At 42.7% G+C, this 17,562-nt stretch overlaps 1 protein-coding gene across 2 annotated transcripts in view; it reads left to right on the plus strand.

Annotated features, from left to right (window-relative positions):
• The window catches only part of zbtb20 (zinc finger and BTB domain containing 20), a 480,443-nt gene that overhangs the window by 455,474 nt on the left and 7,407 nt on the right, over nucleotides 1–17,562 (plus strand). For both annotated transcript variants that reach the window (XM_080780624.1, XM_080780625.1), the window contains 3 exons: nucleotides 9,642–9,835; nucleotides 14,891–15,170; nucleotides 15,431–15,731. In XM_080780624.1, coding sequence (XP_080636750.1) covers nucleotides 14,911–15,170; nucleotides 15,431–15,731 — 561 coding nt within the window. In that variant the 5' untranslated portion in view covers nucleotides 9,642–9,835; nucleotides 14,891–14,910. The remainder of the gene's footprint in view (nucleotides 1–9,641; nucleotides 9,836–14,890; nucleotides 15,171–15,430; nucleotides 15,732–17,562) is intronic.

Below are 17,562 nucleotides of genomic sequence, written 5' to 3' on the forward strand. Positions count from 1 at the left end.
CCACAGTGCAAACCTTAAAAAGAAACCATAGTCTTAATTAATACGTTTGTGTTCATCTATATATATATACCAGTAAGACGCGCAAACGCGGGAAGCGAACGCAGCTCGTACATATCTGGGTTTTGGACGTATAGCTGCTTTGGGGACTCCTTATATGGTTATGGCTGAGTCATGGTGACACAAATCACTCAGCTCCATATACGTCCAAATATGGAGTGTGTTGCATCAATCACAAACAAATCACTCAGCTCCATATATGGGCACAAAGGTGGGACACACACACACAGACACACACACACACAGACAGACATGGTCTGCTAGGTCTCATAGTAAGTGCTCACTGGTTCGCAATAAGGACAATGTATGGGGTTTTCCAAGGTCTCGTTCCAAAGCTATACTCCACAGTCATGCAGTTATTGCAGTACAGGCGATTCTGTATAATATATCATGTCTAAAAAACAAAAGGCTAATCTTATTTGCGGGTCCTCTGGGCATTATCCATCCATGGCCCTAACGTTAATGTGTGTCTATTTAAAGGTCCCTGACACAGAAAAAACTTTTAGGAAAGCGTGGCGAGCGGGCAATTATTGAAGAGCAGAACGATCTAAAAAAAAAAAGACCACCGCCAAAAATATAAAATAATATAAAATGGAATTATAGAAAGACTCCAATGATCGTCTGCTCGGTTAAATCACAGTAAGCGTTCTGATCCCACTTCCTCTCTTAACCCATTCTGACCTGAGATCAGATTCATACGAGGTTTCCACTGGACACACAACTGGTCTGATGAACCCCATTCTGACCTGATATCAGATTCTAAAAATGTCAGTCGTTCTTTGATTTTTCAAAAATAGCAGACCTACAAGCTCGTAGCGCGCCACTCGGTGGCGCGCTATGAGCTTGTAGATCTGCTATTTTTCAATAGCTAAAGCATAACATGATGCTGACACCAAAATGGGTTCCCGTTCAGAATGGGTTAACCCATTTAGGCCTGACGTCGAAATAAAATAAAATAAAAGTCTTCTGAAAGAATATATGTTCAATTTTCGAATGTTTCGAATGTTTCTATGTGTCAGTCGTTCTCAATCATTTTCATGCCAAGGACCCCCAAAAATATATGTAATTGGCCGCCGACCCCCCATCTGAAAATATGTAGTTCCAGGGACCCCCCCCCCAGAAGCAAAGATTTGAGTTAAAAACGTTCTCTCTGAAAGAATATACAGTATATTCCAAGATTTGCACCACATTTTCGCGATTTTTTGAAAAAATAGCAGATCTGCGAGCTTGTAGATCTGCTATTTTTCAACATGCTAAAGCATAACATATAATGCTTAAAAACACCAAAAGGGTTTCCCGTCTAGAAGGGTTTAAGTGGAATAGTTGCCTTCATCCTGGCTGCTCTCAGAGAGAGAGAGAGAGAGAGAGAGAGAGGTGTGTGTGCGCCGCGTCCTTTGAACGTGGCCCGGATGTTTGTAAAAGCTGCTTTCTGTGTAAATATAATAAGCTGAGAGCATGCAGGTCTGATCAGAGCCCGCGTTTCGCACGCTGTGCGTTCACAAACGTGATCATTAGTGTCGCCGTGCGAAACAGCACGACAACAACGCTATAGTACAATGTGTGATTTGGGCCCCGCGGCTGGCTATATCTCCTTTATACGATGCTTTATTTCATTTCATTTAAAGTATCACACCCTTATAAACCACATATATATAGGAAGAGATAAGTCCTTATCTTGCATCGTGCATTGCATCAAGTCATTTCACAACAGTTGTATAAATCTGTCTTGTGTGTTCACAAGAGCACACGACTCCAGTATAGTGTGTGATATAAGTGAAACAGTTCAACCTTTAAATAGTTATAGATTTGACGCAGTGTTGTTTTTGATTGCGCACATTTAGATTTGAGCTTTTAGTCATACAGTAATATGTCCTTTGAATAGATTTCATATAGTTTTAGTCACCTGGAATGTTGTAGTGTTAGTCTATAGTTTTAAAAGACTAAATATCATAAGAGTTTAGTCGTTTAGTTTAGTTTAAATCTACAGTTGGTTTGGTGGGCTATAAAATGTATTTTGGCGAGCCTTGTAATCGTGAATGGCTGATTTTTACACTTGCTGAAAATAGCAGATCTACAAGCTCACAACGCGTCGCAGCGTGATGCGTTGTGAGCTTGTAGATCGGCTATTTTCAGCATGCAACCAAGTGTGTAATGACTTGGGTTTTATGTAAACTGGATCTCTTGTCCACTATAATCCCTTCCTATACATTTTAGTCTAGTTTTTATTTGTTGACGAAATTGTCAACATATATATAGTCTTAGTTTTAGTCATCATCGACGAACATTTTTCGTCACAGTATTATAGCCGACGAAATAAATCAACACTGTTTGGCGTGGCGTCTCTTCACTGACGTTTTGTCACCCAACGGGTCGGTTGAGTCCATATTGGCTCCATATTGGCTCCATGCTCCATGAAAAATAGCAGATCTACAAGCTCATAGCGCGCCACTGAGTGGCGCGCTACGAGCTTGTAGTTGTAGGTCTGCTATTTTTTGAAAAATCGAAGAACGACTGACATAGAAACATAGCTTTTTCAGAAAACTGTCAGGATGTATAGAAGACATTTTTAGAATCTGATCTCAGGTCAGAATGGGTTAATTTCTATGGGTTATAGTCCTACTACGCCGGTATAAAAGATGGCATTCCTTTAAAATGTTTTCTCTGAGACTCTGTTTGGTCTAAACACGGTATAATTATGTGATTTAAATGCTGCACGAGTGGCTGCCATTCTCGTGTTGCTTATATACTTTATGAATGTTGTTTTGTTTGCGCTGCACATCCTAGAGTTTTATTTTTCACCTGTGAGTACATGTGGGGATAATATTACATAAGTTCTTCTCAGGAACTACTGACATAACAGGCCTCCATACGTTCTGCTGAGAGGGAATGTTGCTTTGTTTGTTTGGTTTACAAAAATGTAAATGTGCCCACACACACACACGCACACACGCACGCACTCACACACATACGCACGCACACATACGCACGTGCACATACGCACACACACATTGCTGTTGGAAGGAAACCGCATAACTCCATTTTTGAGGTTTTAGATTTCTTCTTCTTATTATTTTTTTATAAATCAGTGCTCTTGAACACCCTTTACGTCTGTGTGTTGGTTGAAAATATATTGAACCAATGAAATGCATTAAAAAGTGCATTAAATCAATGCTTTGGACAAAACCTCTTAACTCCATTGGACCCTCAAAATGCCTGCTAAAGCAGCTAACTCCACCACCTCTCATGGAAGTAATTGACGATAATATATAAAGTCACGACACCGACGTTGATGAGCCAGTGTATCGCTTTGTTTTCAAAATATGAGGTTTTCTTCATTTCCTGAAAAATGTATATTTTTCATTTCCTGAACATTTAGTTACAGTTGGTGGTTTCCCCGACAGCATGAGATACTGTATGTATTTATACATGCATGCACACACACACACACATACACCGCAGTGTGTGTGTGTGTGTGTGTGTGTGTGTGTGTGTGTGTGTGTGTGTGTGTGTTCTTCGTCTTGGCCAAATAAAATGTGCTCATGAACGCATGCAAGCTCACACACACACACACACACACGCACGCACGCACGCACGCACGCGTGCCAGTATTGACCATGCTCTGGTCCAGATGACAAGACAACGTGTCCTTATCCACACTTTTCCTGGGCTGTGTGTGCTCCAGTTCCTGTCGATTTGATCCAATGAAAGCCAATGAAACTGGTCAGATGACCAATGATATCCAATGAAATCAACAGGAACTGGAGCACACACAGCCCAGGAAAAGTGTGGATAGAATATAGACTGTTACCATGCTCTGGTCCACCAGCTCAGTGGCCTTGTGGTTAGAGTGTCCGCCCTGAGACTGGGAGGTTGGGGTTCGATCCCCGGCCGGGTCATACCAAAGACTGTAAAAATGGGACCCAGTGCCTCCCTGCTTGACCCTCAGCATCAAGGGTTGGATTGAGGGGTATAAGTCCCTGTGACATACTAGCGTCATGTCCAGGGGGTGTACTTGTACATCAAGCTGCCTCACGCTACAGAAACAGGAGATAGGCTCCTGCCCCTATGGGCCTCATGGCTCGGCAAGGCTACTTATGCTCTGGTCCATATGGCGTTATAGGAGAACGTCTCCTTAACTCATTGGGCGCTTCTGACGCCTGTTTACCAAAGGCCCCAGGTGCTGAGATCGCCTTTCTTTTTTTTATATCAATTGATTACCGTGATCAATTGTGTCCTGTATGCGCTCATAATTATAACACTCCAGTTACAGTGCAGTAAAAAAAAAAAAAAAAAAACGGAAACGGCTGTCTATGGGGAGGCAGATTTTAGAATGTAAATATCTCAGATTGTTCTTTTTTTAGACAAAAAAACAAGTTTCATTTGCGGCTCATTTCTTTCAATGATATGATCCTAGCTTACAAAAAGTATATTTTGGGTGGATTAAATGGGATTAAATGGGATTAAATGACAATCGTGGGACATAGCAGATTTTATTTTACTTCCTGACTGGCAGTTTCCGGCCAAATCGGCTTCCAAACAAAAAGGTGCTCACTGTTGAAAATGCATGTGCGGTGCTCTGAACCCTCCACCAGATGGCGCTGTGGTGCCGAGTGAGTTAACGCTATGGGACCAGGGGGGCAGTCAGACAGATATTTTGTGAAGCCACTAAGGAAATCGGGATTTCCTGAAAGTTCATATAATGGCCTGTTGTGGCGCTGTCATTGGACCCAGAAAAACCCATAGCCCCATAGAAGTCCATGTATTTGGACCCAACTTCACCTAGACTGTATTACCTTAATAAACATGGTCATGAATACTTTCTGCTTCCAGTCACTAGTTTAAAGTCTCATTTCTCAAGTCATAATATTCTTTTTGGAAAATTATGGTCCCATTTATTAAACAAATTACCATAAAGTCGCGTATGTTCTGAGGGGCGTGGCTACCGTTACAGTCTATGATCGGGATTCCCCTCCCACTCGAGTCAAAATAAAAACCAACGGAGAAGAAGGGGGGAAGTCCCGCCTCGTTGTCTGGGCCAGCCAATGGGCAGCTGGGCCAAAACAGATCTAGAAAGATGGCGACTTACAATAACAAGGACTGACAGGCTTCATTTTATGTTCATGTTAGACCCGTAGAACGCTTTGTCCATATTTTTTACAGTCTATGTATGGGACGCATGAAGTCAGACTGCACAACCTGTCGCCTGCTGCAAAAATAAAAAAATAACACTTTCACTACTACTACTCACCAATACAAAGACGGTTTTGTGGAGTTACTTGAAAGCCTATACTTTCCCTAGCGGACGCACTGTGTATAGTACTGAGAACTTTTTGGCCAAAATAAATATGTTTTAGTTACTCTACAAATCCTGTCACTTAGAAACAATATCATTGACCAGATGTTTCCTTCGGGGTGAAATGTCTTCTTTTCTGGCCCCAAAAAAAAAAGCCTGAAATGAAATCCTGTTACCATATACTGTATATCGGCAGGAACCTCTCATCCTCCATATTTAAACGTTCCTCCGTGTGCATTTGTTTCCACCGTAAATTATGTACCGCCCTATACTTGATCATATTACAGTGTCACACAAAGGCTTCAACATGACAGACACCTTTTGGTGTTAGCATTACGTTATGCTTTAGCTATTGAAAAATAGCAGATCTACAAGCTCATAGAACGCCACAGAGTGGCGCGCTACGAGCTTATAGGTCTGCTATTTTTTGAAAAATCGTGAAAATGTGGCACAAATAATCCTGACAGAAAACTGTCAGCATTTAGAAGACATTTTATAAATTTCGACGTCAGGCCTCGATGGGTTAATAATATGTCCACAGACACAGACAAAATTGTGTCCGTCTCGTCTGTGGCAAATTTTCACACACAATTATAATGTTCTTATTTTTTATCTCAATCACTGAATGTCAGTCTCCAGGTTTTCCGCAGAATATATGTAACACTTATTTTCCCACGACACTATGTATGGTTCTCAAATGTTTTATTTGCAAGGAAGGACCCCCTTAACTCTGAGCTAGCTCCTCATTGTGTGTGTGTGTGTGTGTGTGTGTGTGTGTGTGTGTGTGTGTGTGTGTGTGTGTGTGTGTGTGTGTGTGTGTGTGTGTGTGTGTGTGTGGGCTGTGAATAAGTTCATGTGTTGCCTACTGTATATTCTGTACATTTAGGGCTTGTTTGGACTCAAGCACTGAGACACGTGATGATTCAAGTGCGTATAGTATCAGTATCAGAAGTAACTGAAAATATTGGTGTCCTTGATAATGTATTTTATAAATGTGGACTCAAATAAAGAAATCGAAATGTGTGTGTGTGTGTGTGTGTGTGTGTGTGTGTGTGTGTGTGTGTGTGTGTGTGTGTGTGTGTGTGTGTGTGTGTGTGGCAAAGACAGAATTTTGACAAAACATGTCCATTACAAGCCACTATGGCGATGGACCTTGTTGTCCATCTGTTACTTTTACCGCTTTCAGATTTTGAATAGTGAAAAGTTACAGTGTTATAAATCTGGAATAGTGAAAAGTCAGTGTTGTGAATTTGGAATAGTGAAAAGTCAGTGTTATGAATCTGGAATAGTGAAATGTTAGTGTTATGAATCTGGAATAGTGAAAAGTCACAGTTTTATGAATCTGGAATAGTGAAATGTTAGTGTTGTGAATCTGGAATAGTGAAAAGTCACAGTTTTATGAATCTGGAATAGTGAAAAGTCAGTGTTGTGAATCTGGAATAGTGAAAAGTCACAGTTTTATGAATCTGGAATAGTGAAAAGTCAGTGTTGTGAATCTGGAATAGTGAAAAGTCACAGTGTTGTGAATCTGGAATAGTGAAAAGTCAGTGTTGTGAATCAGGAATAGTGAAAAGTCACAGTTTTATGAATCTGGAATAGTGAAAAGTCAGTGTTGTGAATCTGGAATAGTGAAAAGTCACAGTTTTATGAATCTGGAATAGTGAAAAGTCAGTGTTGTGAATCTGGAATAGTGAAAAGTCAGTGTTGTGAATCTGGAATAGTGAAAAGTCAGTGTTGTGAATCTGGAATAGTGAAAAGTCAGTGTTGTGAATCTGGAATAGTGAAAAGTCACAGTTTTATGAATTTGGAATAGTGAAAAGTCACAGTTTTATGAATCTGGAATAGTGAAAAGTCAGTGTTGTGAATCTGGAATAGTGAAAAGTCGCAGTTTTATGAATCTGGAATAGTGAAAAGTCAGTGTTGTGAATCTGGAATAGTGAAAAGTCAGTATTTTGTGGACATGTGAGGTTTCCAGGCGACAGAGCCACATACAGTACATCCTGTCTAAGTTGCCCTGCAGCGGGCGGTCTTGCTGTATCACTCATGATGTCTGAAATGTATAAATACCACCCCCCCCTCCCCCCCTCTCTCAACACTAAAGCCTCTATGTTTCCATGTTTTTGTGTCAGCGAGCACGTTTTCCTCTTAACCCATTCTGAACGGGAACCCATTTTGGTGTTAGCATCATGTTATGCTTTAGCTATTGAAAAATAGCAGATCTACAAGCTCATAGCGCGCCACCGAGTGGCGCGCTACGAGCTTGTAGGTCTGCTATTTTAGAAAAATCGAAGAACGACTGACATTTTTTAAATCTGATCTCAGGTCAGAATGGGTTCATCAGACCAGTGTGTGTCCAGTGGAAACCCTCGTATGAATCTGATCTCAGGTCAGAATGGGTTAAGTGTTATTCCGGGTATCAGAGGAATGTGGTATGTCCGTCCGTCCTTTTGTCGTGCGACCGGGCCTCTTGTCCTCGTGTGAACCTACACTCACTGGTCTAACGCCAGCATGCATGCATGGGCCACACAGACCTCAGACCAGTGCCTTTTCTCCATATCAAGGCCCATTATTTATCCCATTCTGACCTGAGATCAGATAAAAAAAAAAAAAATGTCTTGTAAAATCCTGACAGTTTTCTGAAAAAGCTATGTTTCTGTAGCAGACCTACAAGCAATTCAATTCAATTCAATGGGCTTTATTGGCATGAGAAAACATACGTTTACATTGCCAAAGCAGAAAGAACAATACAACAATACAGCAATACAAGCTATACAAGCTCCTATGAGCTCCTATGAGCTTGTAGATCTGCTATTTTTCAATAGCTATAAAGCATAACATGATGCTATAACACCAAAAGGGCTTCCCGCACAAAATGGGTTATCGGGCATTTGAGCCACGGACCACCGTTTGATCAGATTTACTAGCCTCTCAGTCAGAACCCAGAACTAAAAGGATTATATTTTGCTGTCGTTTGTCCACAAGTCTGCATTGTGCTGTATTGATGTTTGGTACCATTTGAAAAGGCCAAACGTTGATCAAACTATAACACTTAATTTACATTATTGTAATTGTGTACATCCTCTTTTAAATTAAGTAATGCAGATGTTTAACAATAATTTAACTTAGTTAAATATCTATGGGGTCCATTATGTCGTGTGTGTGTGTGTGTGTGTGTGTGTGTGTGTGTGTGTGTGTGTGTGTGTGTCCGCGTGCGTGCTATATACATATATAAGATATATAATAGATATAGATAGATAGATAGATAGATAGATAGATAGATAGATAGACCCGTCCCATGCACCTTCAAAGCACCTTCAAAGTGTGCTGCCTACATTATGACTAATGCTCACACGTGGCCATATTTCATGACCTTTCTATGCTTGCCGTAACGTTGTCCTTAATTCCCCTGTCATTGTTGTGAGTGTCGTTTTGGTCACAATGACAAGGAACTCAAACCAAAAGGGTTTGTTTTTCCTCGTGTGTAACTCGTTTTGAAGGTGAGACGACGCATCGTCGTCATGCCGGAGTAACAAATACAAATGGGTTGAATCCTCATGCGTGGTATGTTGTTCTGCCAAGTGACCCTCCTCGGATAATATGACCACCATTTATAATACGATCGCGACCAGCTGGGCTCATTTATTAATGTGTAACTCCGTCCACGGTGGGATAACTCCAGAGGGTAAGTTAATACATTGCCCCCGGCCCTGTCTCATAATTATGTCAAAAACTGTTACTTTTATTGTTAAGATTGAAATTAAAAAATCACACGTCAGTGCTGCTGCTGTGTGTGTGTGTGTGTCTGTGTGTGTGTGTGTGTGTGTGTGTGTGTGTGTGTGTGTGTGTGTGTGTGTGTGTGTGTGCGTGTGTCTGTGCGTGCGTGTGCGTGAGTGTGCGCGCCAATGAGGAGGTCGTGAGGTTGTGTCAATCGGGAGCTGATGAGCTTGCACAACAGACAGACAAGTATAAGTCCGTGCTTAAACGGACAGACCAGTACAGACGACAGCCTGTGTGAGTGTGACTGACTCGGAGTGGCTATAGCAGACAGACACCACTCAAAAACAGTGAAAGTATGCATGGCAGATCGGCAAAAGCTCCAAAAACGTATCGCTTTGTGGGAATCCGCTACTGTTGATGTTTTCCGTGTGACACTGTATGTGATCACGTAAAGGACGTTCATTTTACGATGAACACAAATTTAAGTTAACGATAACATTTCTTTCCTTCTATCCAACCTCTCTCCCTCCCTCTCTCCGTCTCTCTCCCCCTCTCTCTCTCTCTCTCTCCTCAGAACACATGACTTGTCCAGAGAGGAGTAGTGAGAGCCTTGCCTAGCGCTGGCCTCTCTCTCTCTGCATGTGCACTCTTCATCTCCACTCACCAGCAGCAACACTGACGCTCCTCTTCCTCCTCCTCATCCTCATCATCACCATCACCACCAACACCACCACCAGCCCTCCTAACTACACAACACATCATCTGACTGTGAGTATTTATTACTACTATAAAGTCAGCATATAAACAAACCTTTTCTTTTTTTTTTTTATGCAATATGTAGTTATTGTTTGTTTGGGGTTTGTTTTTTTGTTGTTTTGTCACGGTTTGTTTTGGAATTATGCAGCAAAAAAACAATATGTGCCCAAAGAAGAACATTGGGTGCACATATTTCTCCGACTTGCCTCTACTGGCATAAAACAAATACTTTGAAATAACAAATAATAAAATGTTCTTTCGCACGAAACAAATGGGTCACACAGGCAAAAATGTGCTTGTTTTTTTTGACCCAATTAATGTTAAAATGTTCCGCTGTTTTTCTCTTTTTGTTTTAAAATCGCTTCTTGTCGTAGAATTGAGGACGGTGCATATCGTATCGTATAAGACATTGTTGACCATATGGTTCAATCCAGGGTTCTTTTGCCATACAAACGTAAGTACAGTGCATACACACACACACACACTGTACACATACTTAGATGTAGTATGCATACTGTAATAAATACAGTGTATACAAGTACAGTAATATGTACAGTGCTGTGTATTTCTCCCTCAAACACTTTTCACGGCCTGCCTGGTATATGCACAGTTGCATACACACACACACACACACACACACACACACACACACACACACACACACACACACACACACACACACAAACAGTATATTAATCCATTTTGGCAGGGAACCCGTTTTGGTGTTAGCGCATGTTGTTGTGCTTTAGCTATTGAAAAATAGCAGATATACAAGCTCATAAGCTCGTAAGCGCGCCACCAAGTGGCGCGCTATGAGCTTGTATATATCTGCTATTTTTGGAAGAATCATAAAAAGTGACATGAAAGTGTTTGAGAACGACTGACATAGAAGGAAAAACAGCTTTTTCAAAGAAAACAGTCAGGATTTTTTATAGAATATTTTTTTTTTAGAATCTGATCTCAGGTCAGAATGGGTTAAAAAAAATGAACATGCTCTTCATGCTGGTAACTGAGTCAGAGTAGTGTGTGTGTGTGTGTGTGTGTGTGTGTGTGTGCTGCAATAAGTTATTGTAAAAAGTGACGTAAATTCGTACTGTATCCAAGAACAAAATGGAGGCCGCCCCAGCCCGTTCCATAGCCAGGTTGAAGGAGGAAAACACACACAAGCTGCCGACTGTCTCTCTCTCTCCTTCCTCCGGCTGGGTGTGGCCAGGAGGAGCTTTAATTGGCTTCAAATGAAATTACGTTCCAAGTTTCTGCACATTCATACAAAGAGATCAAAGAGGCGGGCCCAGGATGCTATTCATTTTTATAATTATTTTCTTTTTTTTGGGGCGGGCGGGAGGGGGGGGGGTATATTATCCCATTCTGAACGAGAACCCCTTTTGGTGTTAGCATTATGTCATGCTTTAGCTATTGAAAAACAGCAGATCTACAAGCTAATAGCGCGCCACCGAGTGGCGCGCTACGAGCTTGTAGGTCTGCTATTTTTTGAAAAATCGACTGACATAGAAACATAGCTTTTTCAGAAAACTGTCAGGATGTAGAAGACATTTTTAGAATCTGATCTCAGGTCAAAATGGGTTATTGACGCTTATTTGCACACAATCCACCCTCTCTGTTTTATAGCCAGGTCTTCCTTCGTAGGCTACATTTCGAACCGAGAAGAAGAGAGAGCATATGCAGCGAGAATGAACTTTGGAGAAAAAAGAAAGCCTGGTTTTGGTTTCGCTGTGTCACATCCAAGTGTGCTGGCGGGCACAGGATATAGTTTGGCAGCGCCATCATGGTTGAACACATGGCTATACCAAAAAAGAGAGAGAATCTCATCACCGATCCTCTGTGGATAGTCTGCCCCCTGCTGGACGGTGCTGGTGCTGCATGTCTCTAAAAGAGATGGCACCACCACGTTGTGGTAATAACCAGATGGAAACCATCTTACAAATCTCACTGTGTGTGTGTGTGTGTGTGTGTGTGTGTGTGTAAGGAAGGACATAGTACTCAGATGTTTGAATATTTACTTAAGTAAAAAGTATACCACAGAGTAAAACTACTGCATTTACAAGTAAAAGTTCTGCCTTGAAATATGACTTTTTTTTCTCCTTATTGCATTTCTTTTTTTATCCCATTTTTCACTCGGTGCCAGTTTGCCTAAGCTGTAATCCTGAGAGCTGCTTGTAACTCTTTCCCTCTGCCAACCTTCAAACATGACTTAAGTCACTTAAGTACAAACGTATTAGCTTCAAAATACTACTTAAAGTGGTAAAAGTAAAGTATTTTCAAGTAAATTAATTATTTGTCAAATAATTGTGTGTGTGCGTGTGCGTGTGCGTGTCTGAGATGTAGAGGAAATAGAGGCTTAATGAAGTACAGAAATTATGGAAAAACTTAAATAAAATCTGAAAAAGTACCCACTACCTCAGAATGGTATATACTCAAGTACTCATGGTATGGTATTTGGGTAAATATGTACTTATATGGGTGCTTTCCAGCATGGCACGGCTTGCCACCCTGGTCATAAATGGTGTGTGTGTGTGTGTGTGTGTGTGTGTGTGTGTGTGTGTGACTGTGTGTGACTGTGTGTGACTGTGTGTGACTGTGTGTGTGTGTGTGTGTGTGTGTGTGTGTGTGTGTGTGTGTGTGTGTGTGACTGTGTGTGTGTGTGTGTGTGTGTGTGTGTGTGTGTGTGTGTGTGTGTGTGTGTCTGTGTGTGTGTGTGTGTGTGTGTGTGTGTGTGTGTGTGTGTGTTGTCAGAAACAGGTTGAACAGGCCTTTTGGGTTGAACAGACATTCCCGTGGTTTGAACAGGAGAACACGGTGCATGTGTTTGGTTTGGTTGTGCCAATTCTTCCATCGTTGTGAGTGTGTCTGTCGGTGCAATGTTCGAGAAACCCAAACCTAAATGATTTCTTTATCCTTAATGTGTATAAATCTTGTTTTTCGAATTGCCTATAAGAAATAAAATGTTGAATCGCATTATAGTAAATATTCTGCCAGGTGACACTCGTCTCGGACATGAATGCATACGACGATACGAGTTATCTGAATTATGAGGATGTCATATAGGAGAGGCTCGAGATGCTCCGATAATCGGCCACCGATCGGATGATATTCACTCCGAATGGTAATCTGCAATTTACCCCACCTGTGATCGGCAATTCGGAGAAGCCGATCTTTTACACCATTTAACCCATTTAGGCCTGACGTCGAAATAAATTAAATAAAGTATTCTGAAAGAATATATATGTTCAAAGATTTGTGCCGCATTTTCACGATTTTTCAAAAATAGCAGACCTACAAGCTCTTAGCGCGCCACTCGGTGGCGCGCTATGAGCTTGTAGGTCTGCTATTTTTCAATAGTTAAAACACCAAAAGGAGTTCCCGTACAGAATGGGTTTTAAGTGGTCTAAATGTCAATCAGATATAATGGTATAATATCATTCATCGTCTCCGTCACAGGCCTAAACATTCTCCCCTTCCTCAGTTTTAACGTTGGTTTTGACATAGAAATGTGTCATAGAAATATTCAAACTTTCCCCTTATTACGCACAAAGATATCGGTTATCTGCCGATCATGAGAAAAAAACAACCAGTGATCGGGATCGGCCCCAAAAACCCTGATCGGAGCATCCCTAGAGAGGAGATACTGTATGTTGGATTTAGGGGAAAATACATTCGACTAGATTCTATGATATTTGCATCTTATCACTGACAAAAGACAGAAGAACGTACTACTGTTGATAAGCTCAGTATGAGAATGATAAAAGTGTGTTAAAAATATAAGAAATGCCAAAGAGCTGTTTCTGAAGGTCAAACAGGTATTAATCAGATTTGTGATGTGTTCGCCTTTTAGGCAATTATCACATATCTAAGTCTGAAGTACTAATTGTACACACATGCATGCACAGTCGCGCACACACGCACGTACACACACACACACACACACACACACACACACACACACACACACGTACACACGCACGTACACACACACACACACACGTACACACACACACACAGACACACACTGCTATTTTAGAACTAAAAAATGATGCGGGGTCCACGGCTATAAAGTGATACATATCATTTACGGGAAAAAAGGTTTGAGAACTGATTTATAAGGGCATTTGTATAGACTCAGGTCTTAATCGGTTAATGATTAGCAAATTTAGCGAATGTCTAGCTTTTTTATAGTTAATGTATTTATTTTCTTCTTTTACCAAATTACTAGCAGAAAAAAAATATTTCCAGTCATTTTGGTGAACTCATCCCTATAATTCATTTTAGGGATGAGTACCCCTTTTTGGAACCCCTTTTTGAACCCATTTTTGGTGTTAAGCATTATGTTATGATTTAGCTATAGAAAAATAGCAGATCTACAAGCTCATAGCGGGGCCACCGAGTGGCGCGCTATACGAGCTTTTTAGAACCCGATCGATCTCAGGTCAAAATGGGATAAACGGCATCATGGTCACACAACCTCTCAAGACAAATCAAAGCTGGAAAAAGTAGTACGTCGCGCATCAAAAAACATAGGATGTATAGCCTCCCTATACACTTTCCTCACTCTATTCCACCAGAATAATAAAGGAAGGCAAATAAAATCATCGCAGACAACTCCCATCCTGCACATCACCTCTTCAATCTCCTCCCATCAGGCAGGAGATATAGAAGTATCCAGAGCTCTACATGTCGCTTCAGGGATAGCACTTCTTACCCCGTAGCCATTAGACATCTGAACTCATAGTATATGCATATAGCACTTTAAAAAACTGAATGTAATTTCCTATGCTGCTGGGTTTTTGTTTTTGTATTGTAGGACTACTGTCCTTCTTGTTTGGGTATCTATGGTTGTCTGTATATGTTGAGTATGAACCAAGACAAATTCCTATATCAACTTGTTGACATGGCAAATAAATTATTGAATCTTGAATTGAATCTTGAATCATGTGATCTTTTTGTCTCCCACTCCACTCCACTCTGCAGGTGACATCAGCTGCAAGGGGATGACCGAGCGCATTCATAACATCAACCTCCATAACTTCTCTGTCTCCCTCTCCACTGCAGGTGACATCAGTTGCAAGGGGATGACCGAGCGCATTCATAACATCAACCTCCATAACTTCAGCAATTCTGTACTTGAGACCCTCAATGAGCAGCGCAACCGCGGGCACTTCTGTGACGTGACCGTTCGGATCCATGGAAGCATGCTACGCGCTCACCGCTGCGTGCTGGCCGCTGGGAGCCCCTTCTTTCAAGACAAGCTGCTCCTGGGCTACAGCGACATCGAGATCCCCTCCGTGGTCTCCGTGCAATCCATCCAGAAGCTGATAGACTTCATGTACAGGTAGGGGGCGGTGGTGTGGGCGATATACATACATATACAGTTGCCTGCCATTGATTCTGTCTGAAATCCTCTTTACCCTCTTCTGATTTTGCGAATATTGGAAAATGTAGTGATGTGGTGATTGTTGTTTGCTGTCTCATTGGCTAGAGGTATGCCTGAGCCAATCAGGACTATAGGTCGTCAATAAATCCTGTCGACCAGGTTTTTACACCTGGCAGAAATATGGTGACCAATGACATTTCTCCGTGCCGTACACACAGCGGGATCCTGCGGGTGTCGCAGTCGGAGGCGCTGCAGATCCTCACGGCCGCCAGCATCCTGCAGATCAAGACGGTCATCGATGAGTGCACGCGCATCGTCTCGCAGAATGTGGGCCTGGCGGGGCCGGGCGGCTTCCCCGGCATGCCCACGGGAGGCGGCGGCGGCGCCGGGGGCGACTCGGGGCAGGAGACGCCCCGCGGGACCCCCGAGTCGGGCACCTCGGGGCCCAGCAGCGACGCCGAGTCGGGATACATGCAGGCCACGTCTGGGCAGGGTGTGGACCGAGCCTACTACTACCAGGTAGGGTTCTGTTTAGTGGACCGGGCCTACTACTACCAGGTAGGTCATTCTGTTTAGTGGACCGGGCCTACTACTACCAGGTAGGGTTCTGTTTAGTGGACCGGGCCTACTACTACCAGGTAGGTCATTCTGTTTAGTGGACCGGGCCTACTACTACCAGGTAGGGTTCTGTTTAGTGGACCGGGCCTACTACTACCAGGTAGGTAATTCTGTTTAGTGGACCGGGGCCTACTACTACCAGGTAGGTCATACTGTTTAGTGGACCGGGCCTACTACTACCAGGTAGGTCATTCTGTTTAGTGGACCGGGCCTACTACTACCAGGTGGGGTTCTGTTTAGTGGACCGGGCCTACTACTACCAGGTAGGGTTCTGTTTAGTGGACCGGGCCTACTACTACCAGGTAGGTCATTCTGTTTAGTGGACCGGGCCTACTACTACCAGGTAGGGAGGATGGTAACTCATTCTGTTTAGTGGACCGGGCCTACTACTACCAGGTAGGGAGGATGGTAACTCATTCTGTTTAGTGGACCGGGCCTACTACTACCAGGTAGGGAGGATAGGATGGTCACTCATTCTGTTTAGTGGACCGGGCCTACTACTACCAGGTAGGGAGGATAGGGAACTCATTCCGTTTAGTGGACCGGGCCTACTAGTACCAGGTAGGGAGGATGGTAACACCGTCTGGTCCCATGTCCTATAGAGCACCGATGTTGCCTTAATTGTCACCACTTTTTTTTAATATCAATTGATTACGGTTCACAACTGTGTCCGGTACGCGCTCATAACAATTCCGCTGGCTTATGCGGTCTAAGGGGACGCAGTTTTTAGAATCGTAATATCTCAGATTTGCGGCTCATTTCTCCGGGGTTTTCAACTGATTATGAAGGGACCACCACCCTGACTAAGAATCAACCTGGGGACCACTGTTGAGTTGGGTGAGGGGATATTAAAATTAATATAAAATGTAATCTTAACAGTCAGTATAATTTAACTGGCATATGCTAGTCGTCCGGAGCTATTCCTTCCCCATGGTTGCCCTTACTCTGTTCTCTTAACCTTCCATATTAAACTCATAGATGGCAGACACGTGCGATTGCATGATTATATGGTATGGGCACATTTGACATTTCCCAATAGACTCGACCATGCAGTCAATCCGGTTCACTTTCCCGTGAAATTCAAACTCCCTTTCTGTGGAAGTTCTTGACATCCGACTTCCCAGTAACTGACGTTGATGTCATCATACATCACCAGGTCACTCAATGAACTAGTTAGTTTCCCAACTAGTGGTTGATAAAAAACATACTAAATGCATGGCCAGGGACCACCAGTGGTCCACGGACCACCTGTTGAAAACCCATGCCTCTAAACGATATGATCCTCTGCTTTTGCATGTGACGTGACAGACAAGACAGTGCACTTCCATCTTCCTCATACAAAGATGCCATTGCCTGGCCCTGTATCTCAGATGGTCAAATGAATATTTGATTAAGGAACATAATATGCCTTGTGTGTTCTTTCTAAAGGCTCATACATAAAAGTCTGGACTTTTCGGTGGTGGGGTGACCACCGAACTACAACATGACGTCACTGAGGTGACCACCAAACTACAACATGACGTCACTGAGCCGCGGTGAAGAGCAAACCACCGCCACCGCTCCAGCCCTTCTCTCTGTTTTTACTCACCACCGCTCAACGTTATTTCAGCTCCGGTGGTCAGCTCACCACCGGAGCGGTGGTCACCTCACCACCGGAGCGGTGGTCACCTCACCACCGCTCAATGTTATTTCAGCTCCGGTGGTCAGCTCACCACCGGAGCGGTGGTGAGCT

Source organism: Protomyctophum bolini (genome assembly GCF_963924005.1).
Source record: "Protomyctophum bolini genome assembly, chromosome: 13".
In the NCBI taxonomy this organism is placed as follows: Eukaryota; Metazoa; Chordata; class Actinopteri; order Myctophiformes; family Myctophidae; genus Protomyctophum; species Protomyctophum bolini.